The sequence below is a fragment of the Lytechinus variegatus genome, chromosome 6, assembly GCF_018143015.1.
Source record: "Lytechinus variegatus isolate NC3 chromosome 6, Lvar_3.0, whole genome shotgun sequence".
Lineage (NCBI taxonomy): Eukaryota > Metazoa > Echinodermata > Echinoidea > Temnopleuroida > Toxopneustidae > Lytechinus > Lytechinus variegatus.
The window spans coordinates 36230641-36249159 of record NC_054745.1 but is presented as its reverse complement, the minus strand read 5'-3'; the positions used below and the strand labels follow the sequence as shown (position 1 = coordinate 36249159).

Genomic DNA, 18519 nt, shown 5'->3' with positions numbered 1-18519 from the left:
TCAAAAAAAACAATATGCTCCCCCTGAAAGTAGAACTTGAACAAGCTCGAAGAAACCTTGTTTAACGGCACTGTGTAATGGTGTATCACCCTGGTTATTGTCTTTGTTAACCTTAGCTCCTTGACGAAGCAAATGCATGGTGATATCGAGATTGCCATTTTCAACAGCAAGATGTAAAGCTGTGCAGCCCTTATTATCAGCATAATTAACCTCAGCTCCTTGAACAATCAGATACTCGCATGTTTCAAAATGGCCGCCTTCAACAGCAACATGCAAGGGGGTCCTGCCCTGGTTATCGGTCGTATTGACATCTGCCTCATGCCTTATGAGACAATTGGTGACTTCAAGATGGTCATTCTGAGCAGCAATGTGTAACGCAGTTCGATCATTGCTATATCTATCATTCACCTTTGCACCTTGATTGATCAAATATTTGGTAATGAATTGGTGACCGTTAAGGGCAGCATTACAGAGGGTCCAACCATCGTCATCCCCCTCGAGAACCTCAGCTCCTTCACTGATCAGATAATCGCACATATCAAGATGACCTTCTTGAGCAGCAACCTGTATTGGAGTGCGGCCATCACTATCTCCCTTATTAACCTCGGCGCCTTGACTGATCAGATATTGGGCGATGAATATATGACTGCAGGAAGAAGCACTAAACAGAGACCATCCGTCACTATCTCCGTTTTTTACCCCAGCTCCTTGGCTGAGCAGATAATTGCAGGTGCCAAGATGATCTGCTTTAGCAGCGTAATGTAACGGGGTACAATCCTTCGAATCTTCCTTATTGACCTCTGCTCCTTGACTGATGAGATATTTGACAATGGATGTATAACCATCGGAAGCAGCATTGAACAGATTCCAGCCATTATCATCTCCGTTTTTAACCTCAGCTCCTTGACTGAGCAGATAATTGCAGGTACCAAGATGACCCTCCTGAGCAGCATAGTGCAAAGGGTTCAAACCATAATCCCCTCCTTTATTCACCTCAGCTCCCAGACTAATCAAATATTTGATGACCTCATTATGACCATTGAAAGCAGAAGTACGCAATGCACTGTAACCATTACTATCAACCCTATTCACCTCGGCTCCTTGATTTATCAAATATCTGGTTACATCAAGGTGACCCTTCTGAGCAGCACTGTGCAATGCAGTCCCACCATCATTCTTTCCTTTATTCACCTCAGCTCCTTGACTGATCAGATATTCACATGTTTTCAGATGGCCTTCTTGAGCAGCAAGATGTAATGGAGTCCAACCCTCATTATCTCCCTTATTCACCTCAGCTCCCTGACTAATCAGATATTTGGTGACTTCAATATGACCATTGAAAGCAGAACCATGCAATGTACTGTAACCTTTACTATCAACCCTATTCACCTCGGCTCCTTGATTTATCAAATATCTGGTTACATCAAGGTGACCGTTCTGAGCAGCAATGTGTAATGCAGTCCCACCATCATTCCTTCCTTTATTCACCTCAGCTCCTTGACTGATCAGATATTCACATGTTTTCAGATGGCCTTCGTGAGCAGCAAGATGTAATGGAGTCCAGCCCTCATTTTCTTCCTTATTTACCTCAGCTCCCTGACTAATCAAATATTTGATGACCTCAACATGACCATTGAAAGCAGATTCACGCAATGCACTGTAACCATTATCATCAACCCTATTCACCTCAGCTCCTTGATTTATCAAATATCTGGTTACATCAAGGTGACCATTCTCAGCAGCAATGTGCAATGCAGTCCATCCATCATTCCTTCCTTTATTCACCTCAGCCCCTTGACTGATCAGATATTCACATGTATCCAGATGACCATTCTGAGCAGCAACAATTAAAGGAGTCGCACCCTCATTATCCCCCATATTCACCTCAGCTCCCTGACTAATCAAATATTTGATGACCTCAACATGACCATTGAAAGCAGATTCACGCAATGCACTGTAACCATTATCATTAACCCTATTCACCTCGGCTCCTTGATTTATCAAATATCTGGTTACATCAAGGTGACCGTTCTGAGCAGCACTGTGCAATGCAGTCCCACCATCATTCATTCCTTTATTCACCTCAGCTCCTTGACTGATCAGATATTTGCTTACATCAAGATGACCATTCTGAGCAGCACTGTGTAATGCAGTCCAACCATCATTCCTTCCTTTATTCACCTCAGCTCCTTGACTGATCAGATATTCACATGTTTTCAGATGTCCTTCTTGAGCAGCAACATATAAAGGAGTCGTGCCCTCATTATCTCCCTTATTCACCTCAGCTCCTTGACAGATCAGATATTCACATGTATCCAGATGACCTTCTTGAGCAGCAACACATAAAGGAGTCGTGCCCTCATTATCTCCCTTATTCACCTCAGCTCCTTGACTGATCAGATATTCACATGTATCCAGATGACCTTCTTGAGCAGCAACATATAAAGGAGTCGTGCCCTCATTATCTCCCTTATTCACCTCAGCTCCCTGACTAATCAGATATTTTGCGACCTCAATATGACCATTGAAAGCAGAACCACACAATGCACTGAAACTATTACTATCAACCCTATTCACCTCAGCTCCTTGATTTATCAAATATCTGGTTACATCAAGATGACCATTCTGAGCAGCACTGTGTAATGCAGTCCCACCATCATTCTTTCCTTTATTCACCTCAGCTCCTTGACTGATCAGATATTCACATGTTTCCAGATGACCTTCTTGAGCAGCACTGTGTAATGCAGTCCAACCATCATCCTCTCCTTTATTCACTTCAGCTCCTCGACTTACAAGATACTTCACTACCTCTACATGACCAAACGACGAAGCGTTTTCTAATGGCAAATAATTGTTTCCATGACCAAATGATGAAGCGTTTGCCAATGGCAATAAATTGTTTTCATGTGTACAATGTACATCGGCTCCTTCTCTGATCAAGTATTTCAACATGTCAATCTTGCCAAAACCGGCAGCGATATACAAGGGAGTCCATCCTTCACTATTGACCTTATTCACACTGGTGCCTTGACTGAGGAAGTATCTCACTACATCCTTGTGACCATTCCTTACGCTGTTGAGTAATGCACTGTAGCCTGTGTAATCCTCTTTGTTCACATTTCCACCATGGCTAAGTATTACTTTTGTTGCTTCAATGTTTCCATATAATGCAGCAAGATGTAAGGGTGTCTGTCCATCTTCATTCTCCTTTTCTACATCACCACCGTGTTCAATCAGAAACTCCACGATATCTTTCTTCCCACGTTGTGCGGCCATGTGTAATGGAGTGTTTCCATTTTTATCTAATTGGTTTGCGTCAGAACCTTGTTGTAATAGGCCTTTGATCGCTTGAAGATCATTTCGCGATACTGCACTCTGAAGATCTTGATTCTGACGATCCATACTTGCCATTGCATGACTTCACTTACTACATTTCACCAAGCTCTCTAGAACACAGCCGGATTTCCTTGGGTCTAATGTAAACGTCATATCAGTTATTTCGGTTGCAGAAATGTGTATCTTTTCTGCTCTGATTGATTTTATGTTTTGAGTCTTGTTGCAATCAAGTTTCAATTGCTTTTTATTGATTACCTCAATAAATTGCAATGCAAAGACCTTGATTGTGTTGATCAGTACAGGCCAGTTAATGGCAGCATGCATCGGACTCCAGTTAGTAATCTACCAGAGCCCGACGACCGTTCTACTGTAAACCGAAAATACGTTATTTTGGTTGCAGACACGTATTTCTATTGTGATCTGATTGGATATGCGCTTGAACTCTGTTGTAGACTGCCAACTGCTTGGAGATCACCTCTTAACTTGAAAGTGCACTCTGAAGACCGTAATGCGGTTGATCCATACCTGTATACACATAACGTCGTATGGGACCATGCATCAGACTAAACCTACACTGTTAAAAGAACCTGATTTTATAGAATAGAAAAAGCAGATTTAGCAGAAAGCAATAACAGAATCATTCTGTAAATTCATAACACATGAATTTTTTCTGCAATTTAACAGAACAGGTCCGGTTAAAAAAGGGAAAAGGGTGTTCCATTTAAGAAAATTTGTAAGATTCCATACACCAAATCCCAATTTCCTGTAATAGTACGTGATATAATATAAGATTACGCAATCTGGTAAGATTACAGGTGTTCTCGAGACTGTGCCCCATGAACTTTTATTTTAAGGATAAATTTTCTAACAGTGTAGTGCTACAGATCATACAAGTCGAAGTTAGGTCTAATTTGAACTTCAAAGGAATTTTCTTGGTAGTCGAAATGGGTTTCCATCAGCGGCGGGTTGATTGATGTTTGATCCTCGCTTTAACGGACTTTCAGCTTCTTGTTGAACCTTGATTCTGCTGAGTTTTAAGCCTACTGGCCATAGTATGGTATCACGCATCAATTCGACTTTGCCTCATACTCTACAACACAGCAAGGTATCCGCAGGTCTAACGAAAACTTCATGAGATTTAGTTTCGGGGTAGAAGTATTATACTTCATTACACCGTTCCTAAAGACACTTATGTTCAGGTTGATCAGAATGAAGTTCTTGAATCTGTTGTTACTTGTTGCTACGACTAAAATGTGTACTTTCACGTGTACAAGCGAGGATTCTACATGTATAAGGGAGAATATTTGCGAGGCACGTTCTAAATCATGGCAGTTCATGCGCATTGTAAATCAGCACATCTCAAAATTTCATGCCACAGTTGTCATTACTATATATATATTAATAGTGATTAGTGAACTTTAGATCCATAATTCTATGTAAACAAAATGATTAACCTACAAGATTATCATCTATCTTAAGGTTGTTTTGAACGCAAAAGAACAAACATGATACTGGCTAGATAATGCTTGCATCTTTTAAACAGATAAAAATATCCTTGTCAAGTTATTATCTTAGCTCCGCTAAATTACTTAACTGGGAAAAAAGAACTCGGTGATTCAGGAAGATCTTGCTTGAACAGGTGATCACGTATTATTATATTTTGTATTATTTTCAGTTCGGTGATTTTCCATTTTACATGACGTTTAATACTACTTTTTACATTGTGTTATTTTTTTCCAATTACTTTCTGGGGACCAAATACTCATAATCATGATAATAATGTTACGTTTGTAAGCATAATAAGAACAACTAAGTCCGATAACCAGTATTCTTAGTGGATGATGGGGGGGGGGGTACTGCTTGTCGATGAATTTATGATTTGAATCCACTGCATCCCCAAGCTACGGTGCTCATATTATTATCCGTATAGGCCGGAGAGGGTTTATTTGTCAATTTTAAACCAACGACTCGATCAGTTGTGGCACGGGGGTATAGGGGCAAGGACATCCCGGCCCCCGTTCTTGTACATGTAACAAATGCACCCAATATTATTTTGTTAATGAAGGGGAAAAAACTACATTGAGGATTTATCTCATTTTACCCCGGCCCATTATTTTCTTCTGCCCTCTCATCCTAGGGAAGCATCTCAGGAAAGGACTTGTCGTGCTTGTCGAACGATGTATCCAAGAAGTCTCATTTCATCCGACAGATACCATAGTAACAAAGCATCTTATCCAATCACAATCAAGGAGTGTTGTCAGATCGGTCTACTTGTCAGACATGTTGATGAAATGCTGCCATGAGAAAAAATATTAGTTGAGGTATGTTTCGTCGAAGTTTACCTTAAACAGTTAAATGGGGGTGGTTTCGGCTTAAAATGAAAATACTTCATTAATATTTCTGTTTCAGACATCGAGGGCAGCGAGTTCATACACTCTTAGAAAGAACAGAAGACGTTACAAAAGAAGAATTGAAAAAACAACAACAGATTATACAGAAAGAAATAATCAAATGATTCTGTAAATTGTTATAGCAATAAAGTTTTTATACAATTTTCTACAATTTAAAAAAGGGGCGAAAACAATTGTATTACAATAAACATACACGGAATACAGATTTTCTGTAATTTTACATAAAAAATCTACATGTAAGATTACAAAGTGCAGTAAGATTACAGGTATCTCGAGAATCTGCTGCAGGAATTGACGTGTTTTTGATTGTTGTTTTTTGTACAAATTTAGTAAAGACATGTCCTGAAAGTTACGATTTCGGGTAACCTAAGGGGGGTTATGTTGGGCGATATCGCTGTTAATTATATCAGTTCAGGCATTGACCTATACTGCATGGTTCAGGTATAATTATAGGGTCTTTTTTACCCAATAGGCCTACATGTAGGTGAATGAGAAGCACAGCATGTGATGAGCGATGGTAAGTCGGCAATGAAGGCAATAAAAGATAACACAATAGGCATATATATACGTAAAGTTTGTCGGCAAGATCATGCTCTTAACAGTTAAGAATTGACTTTGAACGGTTATTTTCGACATAAGTATTTGTCTATCTAATTTCTTATCAACGCGTTCAACTCTCAGACTTTCAAGATAAGCGATAAACTTTATACTTTGATTTATTGATTTATGCTGCAGTCACACTATTGGCGGACCCTCAAATCGACCAAAGTATGTCATAAACATATCGCAAGAGCTTTCTTATGTGTCGCGTCTGTTTTATTGGTGTAACTGGGGCATTAAGTAAGCCCAAGGGTTTATTTTCGACTGTTCTGATTAATTAATTTTCAGTTGATCCGACAAATATTGGTTTATAGATCATAAGCCTTTTTCATAATCGAAAATGTATGATTAGGACAACTTTGACATTAAAGAAATAATTATGGTAACAAGGTCCGATGGTCAATCTGAATCAAGGTTTAGCAGAAATGGATATTTGGCCAGTTTCTATAGCAACCAGTGACAAGACAATCATACCTTTCCGCGAAGAAAAATCGTGTTGAATCCGTTTCGCGAAGAGCTTAAGCGCTATCTATTTAGTTTGTATTGACGTAGAAACGCTCGGAAGAATGATTAGACTTTTAATAGTTTTTAGTCACAGCTATTTGCTGAAAAGGAAGCAATTATTAAAGTGCACTTATTAGTCCCGATATTGGCAAGTTGTTATTTGGGTGTCAATCCCGTCAAAAGTGCTCAGAATATCTACCTGTCAGGTCGTAAAATATAAAATAAATCATTTTACGCTTCATTTCAATTGTTTGATCAGATACATATTGTCTTCATGGTTACAAATTGAGTAGGTCTTCTCATAGAGCATCAACTTTTCTAGTGGGAAAATCAAAATTTTCAGCTCGTTCTTCGCATGAGTTGTTCGGTTAGATACCTATTCTACTATTTTGTACATGGTTAAAAGTGCCAGATATTTCCAGTTTACAAGTCGAAAAATCAAAATTTTTGAACTTTTGAAAACTTTCTCGCGCCCGCATTATATGATTGGTGACACGTATATAATTTTCATGAGTCACTGGAAACCGTCATTAACCATGTTAACAGGTCGCTTTTTAAATCAGTATTATAATACAGTGCGTATCAAAAAAAAGTTTACACTTTGAAAAAATCCTGTAAAATTATGCATTTGTAATATCCTGAAGATTTTTCCACATTTTAACATTGGTACAGGTCCATTAAAGCAAATAACGATATAACTGTCAAAAAATATTTCCGCTTGAGTGAGCACCACTTACTTTTGAAAAGTTAGTGAAAAAATGATTTGCGCAGAACATTGAAATAGTTATGCGAATAAAAGTAGACCGTAATCGTGAAGAACACATGGAATTTAGCTACTAAAATTGATTTGAAGATATCTTCTACTTTGTTAGACTTGTTTCCTTGCCCAAAACACTTCGAAGAGTGCATTCCGCCCTACCCCACTCCCCCACATACCGAGCCCATCGTGACGATATTTGCTTTACACTAAGGTGTGATTTACATGGAATGGCTAAAGCTTGATTTTCTTTATGTTTATCATTGCTAAAATTGAGAAAAGTTTGGAGAAACAAGTATTAAATGAAAAATGAAATGTAAACCCACTTTCAATGATAAAAACTTAAAGAAAAAATGCTGGAGATGTCTGGTATAAACTTTTCTTCAGATTCAGTTATGTCCTCAGATCCAGCTGGCACAAATAGGGTAAAGGTTGTGCTTAATAAGAGTTGAAATTTCACTATGGGTGGCAAAATTGTTACAAAATGCTGGTATGTATCCGTTTTATTTCAATTGACTAAAAGTGGGAGGGAAATGTATGATAAATGTTTCGTACGGTAAGGTAGATTTCGCCCTTTCCCCTTGACACAGCATGAAAACGAGCATTTCTGCGCAAACAGATTTCTGCGAGCTTTACAGAAATGGACAGTGCTCACTCAAGTGTAGCATTCTGACAAAACTTTTACTTTCATTGGATAAATGAGACCCAAACCCAAGATTATACGTGCAAAAATTACCCACATGTTGTATATTTTTAAATTCACAGGGCTTTTTCAAAGTGTAAACTTTTTTTGATACGCAATGTATATTAAAATTTTCAGCTCGCGCTCAGAATCTTCTCATCACGATTCACTACAAACTATACCTTTTCAGATCAGTGTATTGGAATTTTTAGCTCGCGCTTCGTGCTCTCATTAATCATTTAGTTGCGTACACATCTTATTCAGGTTACAAACAAGTGCTCAGAATTTTATCATTATACATGAAACATTAAACAAAAATCAGGTCGTGCTTCGCGCTCGTTTTTTTTTCATGATGGCTTATCTTAATATTTGTATATAAGAACAAATCTGGGATGTAGTTAAAACATCAGTCTTTTGCTCGTATTCGCGAGATACACCTTTATTTTAAAACATGCTTAAAGTTTCCAGTTGTCGGGTTAGAATAACAAATTTTCAGCTCATGCTTCGCGCTCGCATCAATTTCCCAACCTGACAGTCTTTTTGCGAACGTAAAGCGATTTTTTTTCAAATATTGTAACCTGACAACTGAAAAAGTTATATTCAGTTCATCATTATAAAAGTTTTCAGCGCGTCACAATCACTTTTTTAATAATAATTAGGTATGCATCGAGATCATCAAAACAACTACTTAGTCTTTAAGGATAAAATGCATGAAAAAATCAGATCGCGCTTCGCGTTCGCATTATTTATTTAGGCCTTGTGAGATACCTCGGTGCGTTTTTAAGAATAATATCTCAGATTTTCTTTAAATTAGGTCTATCCCCCCCTTTTTTTTTATCTTGGTGCCCTCTACAAAAGTTCAAGCCCCCCCCCCCTCCCGAGCGCCCCTGCTGAATAAATCCCAGGTACGCCAATGATGAGGAGATTGAGTCGATTGCCTTAGGTTGCATTAATATTCCCAAGAGGTTATCAATAATTACTGAAGGCTATTCTAAAACACGGGAGCAAATCCCGGGGGTGTGGCATATACAGTGCGTATCAAAAAAAAGTTTACACTTTGAAAAAGCCCCGGGAATTAAAAAATATACAACATGCGGGTAATTTTTTCACATATAATTATGGGTTTGAGTCTCATCTATCCAATGAAAGTAAAAGTTTTGACAGAATGTTACACTTGAGGGAGCACTGTCCATTTTTGTAAAGCTCGCAGAAATCTGTTTGCGCAGAAATGCTTGTTTTCACGCTGTGTCAAGGGGAAAGGGCGGAATCAAACTTACCCTGCGAAGCATTTCTCATAAATTTCCCTAGCACTTTTAGCCAATTGAAATAAAACGGATACATTCAAGCATTTTGTAACTATTGCAGATAGGCCGGACGGTTGCCGCCCAAACTTGAAATTTCAACACTTAGTAAGCACAACTTTTACCCCTTTTGTGCCAGCTGGATCTGAGGACATAACTGAATCTGAACAAAAGTTTATATCAGATATCTCCAGCAGTTTTCACTAAGTTCTTATCATTTAAAGTTGGTTTACATTTCATTTTCATTTAATACTTGTTTCTCCACACTTTTCCCAAGCTTGGCAATGATTAACAAAAATGAAAATCAAGCCTAAGCCATTTCATGTAAATCACAGCTCAGTGTAAAGCAAATATCGTCACGATGGACTCGGTGCGTGGGGGAGTGGGATGGGGCGCAATGCACTCGTCGAAGTGTTTTGGGCAAGGAAACAAGTTTAAAAAGGTAAAATATATTTTCCTATCAATTTTACTTGCTAATTTCCATGTGTTCTTCATGATTAAGGTCTACTTTTATTCGCATAACTATTTCAAAGTTCTGCGCAAATCATTTTTCACCAACTTTTCAAAAGTAAGTGGTGCTCACTCAAGCGGAAATATTTTTCGACAGTTATATCGTCATTTGCTTAAATGGATCTGTACCAATGTTAAAATGTGGAAAAATCGTCAGGATATTACAAATATATAATTTTACAGGATTTTTTCTAAGTGTAAACTTTTTTTTGATACGCACTGTATATCCCCACTTTTCAAGACGAACGATTTTTTTTGTTCATCATTAAATGATTAATACTATACTGTTGATGCGTGGATTCAACTTTAAATGCGGTCAAAGCGGTCGAACAGAAAACAGTTAAGTGTTTAAATTTGCCCAATTTTGCTCCACTCCAGTGCTCAATCTAATCTTACAAGATTTTGACAACGCTGACGTTTAGCATATTGAAAATGTTATATCCCCTACTTCATGAGAGTATGGTTATAATACATCCAATTGTGAATTGTAAGATGACTTTTAAATATGGTTCTTTGATCATATACCAATTAAAACATCCTTTGTATGAAATGGCGTGAATGTAGGGGGGCATGCTATCCCAGCATCAGGAAGGGGGGGGGGGAATTTGTACAAATGTATATGTATACTTCAAGTTAGGAGTAGGCCTACTTTGATTATAACCAATTAAAACATCCTTTGAATAAAATGGTGTGAATGTAGGGGGGGGGGGGGGGTCATACTATCCAAGCATTTGTGGAAGCGGGGGATTATTTGTGTAAAAAATAGCGGTGTGTTTTATACTTTAAACTGAGAGAAGCCTGCGATGAGTAAATGATGAAATTGAAAAAATCGTTGCCGTTAATAAAATACATGTAGAAGTAAGGAAAGCAATATTTCCCACATACTTTACAACTTTATCTGTTCATCACGTTTATAGGAGACTTTAAATCACATTAATCCCATAACAATGTACTATTTCAAGTATGCCCCCCCAAAAAAAAAAAAAATGATAATAATAATAATAAATAGATAAATAAATAAAAAAAATGAAAAATAAATAAATAAATAAAATAGAGTAAAAAAAAATATTAAAAAAAATAAATTAAATATTGCATCACCTCAAAATTTAATCTTAAAGATTATTAGAAATTTTTCCTTTCTGCCGTATTTTTCTTTCGCATCACTGTGCTATTTCCACCATTTTGGAAGTTTATATTGTGGCCTGTGAAGGCTGTCATAATCATTTCATAAGGACCCTTATTCCCGATAATAATGATTCCCATCCAATTTTTAACCAGTGAGCAAATGAGTTTTCATTGAACAAAATATGGACTGTTCAATGCTCATTTGGTCTTTATATTTCTTTTTTTTTCGTTTCTTCTGTAGTTTTATTTATTGATAATCTACCTTTATAATTTTCCGTAATTATATGCATATCTTTTTCAAATAACGACTGAAAATTTCAGGATAGCCCTTGGTGTGGGGGTGTCCCCAAAATATTGAACTTCCAGAGCAATAATATTCCTAATATTCACGTCAAATTTGGGCCCCCTCCCAACAAAATTCTGGATCCGCACTTGGAAGGGGATCAGTTTCACCTCCTGCGCGGATCTCATCAAATTCAAATCAAACGAAATTGTCTTTTGCGTCTCCATTTGCCCATATCAACACAAATTCAATTGACTTGCTGCGATTAGAAACAAAAAACTGTTTTAAAATTAAAAGATGAGCTCCCCAAAATAGGAAAAGACTGAGGAATTCAGAGTAATTCCTTTTACCCGCGAAGCGCGAAAGCTAAGATGTTTTATCTAAAACTTAATAACAGAAGTAGTATAAAATGCCTTTCCTAGCTTCACATCGAATTAATTTGTTTAACTAGCAAAACAAATAGAAAGCGGGTATATGCAGGGAAGAAATATTTTTTCCTGCGAATGGCGTTGAAGCTCTGAATTTCTCTGAAACGTTAGCCTGATCTAATTTTGATTTCTTAGATAATATAAGAAAAATATAACACAAAATGTAGCAGAAATGTTGCAAGCTAGAAGAGGGACCTTTTCTAGCTTTCTCATGCACGCGAAGCACGGGAACTTCTGTGACTTATCTTGGAAGAAAAAAAATTGTGTAATTTTGCTCATAATATTAAGCGATTCCTTTAGTATTATAAAGAAATATCAGTTATATTCAAAATTTCAAATCAATACTGCAAACAGGACAGGAGATGGATGTGCAGCGATTTAGAATACAGAATACCTACGATTTGCATGCGGCACAAATTTAATGCTTCCCGTTTTGCAGCAGGTACTTTGCCTCCCCCCCCCCCCCCCCAAAAAAAATGAAAAAAAAGTTTACCAGCTCTCCACAGAAGAGCCGATTTTTTTGTCCGTGCAATACAAAAAAATATTAGTCATATACCCTTAACACCCATGTATGATTTCTTGCAAGAATGCGATTTCCATGGCTGGCAAGGAGATAAACGGCCAGTGCGGGGGAGGGGGGCAATTCTGAAGTTCCCGCGCAGAGCACGGAAGCAATTTTAATTTTGTATGAAGGTAGAAACGTCTCGTTTAGGTTTTCATTCTTTTGACCAAAAGAAGAAGAAAGCCAAAACAAAAAGCTGTACGTATCTTTCTCCTTTTTCTGCCTTCTCTTTTTTCCCCTCTTCCCTTCTGCTTTCATATGCGCGGCCTGCCTTCTGTATACAAAGGCTCATTTTACACAATGATGATGATGATAATGATCGAATTATATACTGATAGACCCCTTATGATAATGATAATAATAATAATAATATTAATAATAACAACAACAATAGTATAGCATAATATCAATAAAAATTATAATAATAATGATCAGATTTACTGTATTATGATGATATTTCCATATGCCTATACAAACTCGAGGATGTTCTAAACTTGAAATTAATATATAGGCCTATTTATTCCATGACTGAAATGTTCCATATCTAGGGCGGGGGGCAGACAAAAATTTTAAAAGGAAATTTGAATATAAGTATATTTACAAATTAACCCGTCATAAAAGTTTCAGGGAAATGTAAATCCTTTAATGATTGTTGATGGTGGGTTTTTACCCCCACCCCCCCCCCAAAAAAAAAAAATATATATATAGCAAAGGGGATCTGAAAGAAGATGCAGATTCAAAGCCGGGATTGAAAGAAATAAAAACTTTATAGTTCGGGAATTCATAGTTTCATTTATTCTTAATATAAAAAGGAGCCGTTTTTTCCTACTGAAATTGATTTAAAATCTATATTTTTTTCATACGATCGTTTGTTATTTCTCAAAATCAGATTTATTCGAAGTTACAAGGCATAAGGCTAGCTACAGAAGCAGAACACACAAACACGTGCGTGGGACTGTTGACTGCTGCTGAGAGGCAAGAAGTACGAGTGATGTCTTCCGATCAAAATCGAGAGAAAATGTGTTAAAAGATAGAAGTAGTGAAGATGACACTGAAGAAAAAATGAAGATAGACAAGGAGGAACTGTCTGCACCTATAAAAGCTGTTCAGGTTAGAAATTAGCAGTAGCATGTTCAATGTGACTGAGTGCGGTCGTGCTTCATTGTCCCACGTATTTGATTTTGTGGGTGTTTTCTATTTGTGGGTCTCACACTTTCTCTTCCCTCCTGCACTCATTCTATGAACAAGCTTATGGTATAACCTTGTCCTCTGTCACTACTCCCGGGTGGTGAAAAAAAGGTTGGCAATGTTTGGCTTATTCTCTCCTTTTCTTTGGGACAACTCCTTGATTCTTTGACACTGTCAGTGTGACTGTGATAAGGTAATCCTGCTTACCTTGGTAGTAGAGACGAGAGACATCACCGGTATCCGACGACGAAGTTCCTTGTAGCTCTAAATCTCTGGTATAATCTCTTGTAGTGGTCTCAGTAAATGGTCTCTTGAAATGGTCTCTGCCGTGGCCTGGTGTGGTAGCTCTTTATATACGGGGCTGTCGGGCCTACGGCTGACTGGGCAGCAAGGGCTATTGATCGGGGGAAACCAGGGGAATCAGGGGCAGGGTCTCCTGCCCTACATTGTAATCTTACCGATTACTATATTCCCCCCAACCAACAAAAACCAGGCCCATCTTAAAATCCGTTTAAAAACTTGACACAGTCTGTTTAATAAAAACTGCATAGCTTGCCATACATGTATATTAAAAGTTGTAAATGACATAGGCCTATTTTCATCATGTAATTGCATAATGTCCGTCTCGATAAAATATAATGAGTACTGAATAATCATCGATCGACTATTCTACATCTACATCAGTATATGCAGGCCCTAGCACAAGTATATTTTTATGAACATTACAATACACAACTCGAGGGCGTATGCAGTGAGAAATATAGGAGAATGGACAGCATACATGCACATCTGGGATTACCCAATGAGATTCAACTTTCAAGAATGGCCACAATAAATGGTTCACAATAAAATGATCGTTATTCTGAAAGTCACTGTCTACTTACTATTTATAATTCATGATTTCAAAATGATCACATGAATGATCAGTGTCTCATTAATGCGACTCAATGTATAATGTGTTTTGTTTTTCGTCTGAACAGGTAAGGACCTAGTGAACCTCTTGGGTAAACCCATACATTTAAAAAGTAACTACAGTTAAAATAGAGGAAGGACCTTATTCATATTTAGCAAATTAAATTATATTTCCTTTGTTTACTTCAAGAGCAATGCAGTCCTTAAAAGGTAAGTGTAAACAAAAAACTATATAGCATTTGAACAATTGGCGGTCCGACGTATAAAGCCACTTAAATGTTTCTCGAAAGTAATGTTGCCACATTGAATTCCACAAGGTGATTCATTATGATTTGCTAAAATATTTAAACTGTCCGCAAACTCCTTGATAAATTTTGTCCTCATAATATTAAAGTGGGACAATTGATACTTCTGGTTAATGCACATCAAACAAAACATCAAAATGCTTTCTGACTCGTTGAGGTACAAGTTTGACATGTGCATAATTCTAGAAAGACATAAAATTCGAAGAATAAAGTCCTATCCCCATATATATATAATAAATTTATAAAAAAAGTTGCAACAGCAAAAGGCAATTGGTTTACAAAATAAGCAAAGTATGAATATTTCATTTATCTTGATAAAGTGTAAGGGATATCATTGCAAAATGTGTAATGTTTACTGTCATAGTTGTTATTTGATTATAATCACCTTCCCAATAAACTTACACTCAGGCCTAAATGACCTAAGGGGGAAGTCCTTTAACTGCATGCAGGTATGTGCCAGAATTTGAGGGATTTGATTGAATGCAAACTAATGCAATTTTAATGTAATTCAAGTAATTTGGAGCACTGAAAAAGACATCTTGTTTGTTGTGCCCTGAAGTAAATCCTAAAATCTGGCTGTCATAGAATATTGCAATGAAAATCCCTTCTACTTTATCCTACAATATAACACTTCTCCCTCTCCCTTTTTTTTTATAGGTGGTGGCCAAGGAGGTAGCAGCCAAGGGGTGCAAGAGAGGAATGGAGTATCCCAAAGGGAGAACAAGATATAGGCGTACAAGAGAGTCCCTTCTCCATGAGATGTGGAGGGTCTACCTTGCATCCCAATTGCATCCCTAATCGTCTGCTGGCCATACATGTACATGTTCAACTGTTTCAATTGATCACAATCATCTGCCGGAAACATTGAAAAACTTCTTTCCAGACAGGAAGAGGTGTTATTTATGATAGTTGTGATCTTTGGCGACTTTGAAACAGTGAGAGAGGGTTGGTCCTTACATATTGGGATCGAGGTCGGACCCGCTCCTCCCGGATCCCAGATCGTTTCCCTGACTTTGTTCAGATGAATTGGATACCGATTCATTAAGCAGGGTCTTGGGCTCAAAAGGACCAGGCTTCTCATTTCCATGGCAACAGACACTCTGATCTGGTGTTGAGTGCACTAATATCACAGGTTTCTTTAAGTCCATGGAAGAGGTCTGATTCTTAGCAGCCTCAGGAAGACCCTTAGGGTTACCCTTGCTAGGTTCTTGTATTGTACTCTTTCCTGAGGTTAGTTGCTCTATTTTGGCTGTCAGGTATTCGACAGATGATTCTAGAGCATCAAGGGCTTTAAGGCGATGAAGCACAAAGTCCATCTTGTATTCTAAAAGAGTAACTCTATTTTCAATTAACCTATGATCGATAGAATGAGCACTAACTTTTTCAAGTGTTTCTGACTGTTTAGAATGAGCTTCTGAGGGAGGGGGAAGTTGTTCGTTTTCCCCGCTCGGTCCCTTATCATGCTTATATTCTAATGAACGAGACTGTTTAGTTAGAGCTTCAGAGGGAGGGGGAAATTGTTTGTTTTCCCCACTCGGTCCCTTATATCCTAATGAACCTGGGGTTGCCCTGATCTGCTTGAGTGAGGAGGTGTGTGTAACAGAGGGCAAAGATTTTGCTCTTTGACATGTTTGCTTTGGTTTTGAGGTTGCCACTGAGCTGACACCACTACTCACATCACTCTGGTATCCATTACTAATACCGGTACCCTGAAGATGGGCAGATGAAGGGGAACGAGTATCCCTCAAACGCTCATGAGGTGATTGCGGGGTTAACCGTTTACAGTCTTCGATTGCCCATTCTTCAGAAGATGAAGAAGCCCTTGAGTACCCACTGCTGTTTGAAGGACGAGAAGATGAAGGGGACCGAGTCTCACGCCTTTGATCATACTGATTATCATAAAAGGATCGAGGGGGTGAAACATGGTGTCCTTCATTCTTCCGTACTCGGGAATGAGATGTGCTAGGGTGCTCTGTGCTTACTCGAGAATGGACGGGCGAAGGAGAGGGAGTGTTCCACCGGTGAGGATCAGAAAACGATCCTCGAGGGGAAGACTGCCTTTGGCCTTTACCCTTCCTTTCTGAGTAACGGATGGATGAAGGGGAGGAAGCATCCTGCCTGGAAGAATCAGAAAATGATTCGCCAAGAAGATACCAACTATGCCCGTCATCCTTCCGCTCTTCATATCGTGATCGAGAACGACGAACAGGTGAAGAGAAACGAGTATCCCATCCTCGCATCCTTGAATCATAAAATGATTCTCTCGGGGGATCCCGCCTATATTCTTCACCCCTCCGTCTTTCTTCAGAAGGTGATGGAGATCTATGTTTGTTTCGATACCTAGGCGAATGTGATTCACGATCATCGCCCCAACGCCGGATTGGAGATTCGTTACGATCACAATCATAATCATCCCGATAAGAGTGGGGTGAGGATTCGTAACGTCTCCCACGACGTGGAGGAGAATGATCGTGATCACTTGGGTAATCACAATAATGGTAAAAATCCCTGTCTCGCGATGGAGAATTGTAATGACTGTCGTAATAATAATCATCCCTGTATCTTGATGGGGATTCGTAATGCGGTCTATTACTGCGACGAGGGGAAGACTCATAACGATCACCCTTTGAATCATATTGATGACGATCGCATTCGCCCCGCAATGGAGTCTCGCTAGAATAATCATCTCCCCTGTAATCATGCCGTGGGGAAATGGAGCGATCTCTCCGATTGTGGCGCGAATGGGATCTGTCAAGGTTATCCCTAGTTCTGTTAGCCTTGGGTTTTTCCCCTTGGCCGTTGTCATGACTTACTGCATCGCAATGAGCGTTGCGGTAATGCCGTGAACGTTGAGGGGAAATATCATGATCTTCCATCGACCTTCTTTTTACATCTCTAGAATTCCTCCTTTCAGGGGAATCTGAATAATTATCATATCTACTTGAGACTTCACGTTCATTCCACCAGCGATGATGATCCTTATCTGACATATGGGAGGAATCATCGCTGGAGGAACTTGAATGGTAATGGTCATAGTCCTTTGACCTATGCATGTTAATTTAATGTTTAAACTTGTATTCCAAAAAGTTCAACAGGAGGTGGGACAATGAAATATTACCGAAGTCTCTTGGCGATAACTTGTACAAAATATATCTATATATTACAATTAATAATTCACCTACGAATTAATACTAAGTATTACAACAGATTCTTATAAACAAGCTGCAAATTGTAAATATTCAACCTACAAGTCGCAAGATACGTTGCGAATTGTAAGAATACAAGTCGCAACCGGATTTGCGAATTGTAAGATACAAGTCACAAATCAATTTGCAAGTTAAACAAGAAAGTACAAACCGCAAATTGTATATGGTATGACCTGTACCCAACTTGAAAATTTGAGTGCACAAAATAATCAGAATGCTTGACTTTACGCAATTCGCGTAGCTAAAGCCAATTACTGACCTGGTAATACGATCAGCAAAATTGGGGCAATAAATAAAGCACGCAATTCAAATAAACGCTAAGTGTACTCAGCGCTGTCAAGTTGCATACAAGAGTCTTAACTACGATATGAAAATATTTGCAATGAAAACAGTTGAATACTAATAGTAA

General features: G+C 38.3%; 2 protein-coding genes across 2 annotated transcripts; both read right to left on the bottom strand.

Moving 5' to 3' along the window:
* Positions 1-4001, bottom strand: LOC121417776 (serine/threonine-protein phosphatase 6 regulatory ankyrin repeat subunit B-like). Its single transcript, XM_041611511.1, has 2 exons — positions 2161-4001; positions 1-1785 (listed from the first exon to the last, which is right to left on the bottom strand). The coding sequence occupies exons 1-2, from the start codon at positions 3400-3402 to the stop codon at positions 1-3; spliced, it is 3027 nt and encodes a 1008-aa protein (XP_041467445.1). The 5' UTR covers positions 3403-4001.
* An 11856-nt stretch (positions 4002-15857) lies between these two features.
* On the bottom strand, positions 15858-17957 carry LOC121417775 (serine/arginine repetitive matrix protein 1-like). Its single transcript, XM_041611510.1, has one exon. It carries the CDS (start codon positions 17955-17957, stop codon positions 15858-15860), a length of 2100 nt encoding a protein of 699 aa, XP_041467444.1.
* Between the last annotated feature and the right edge of the window lie 562 nt (positions 17958-18519).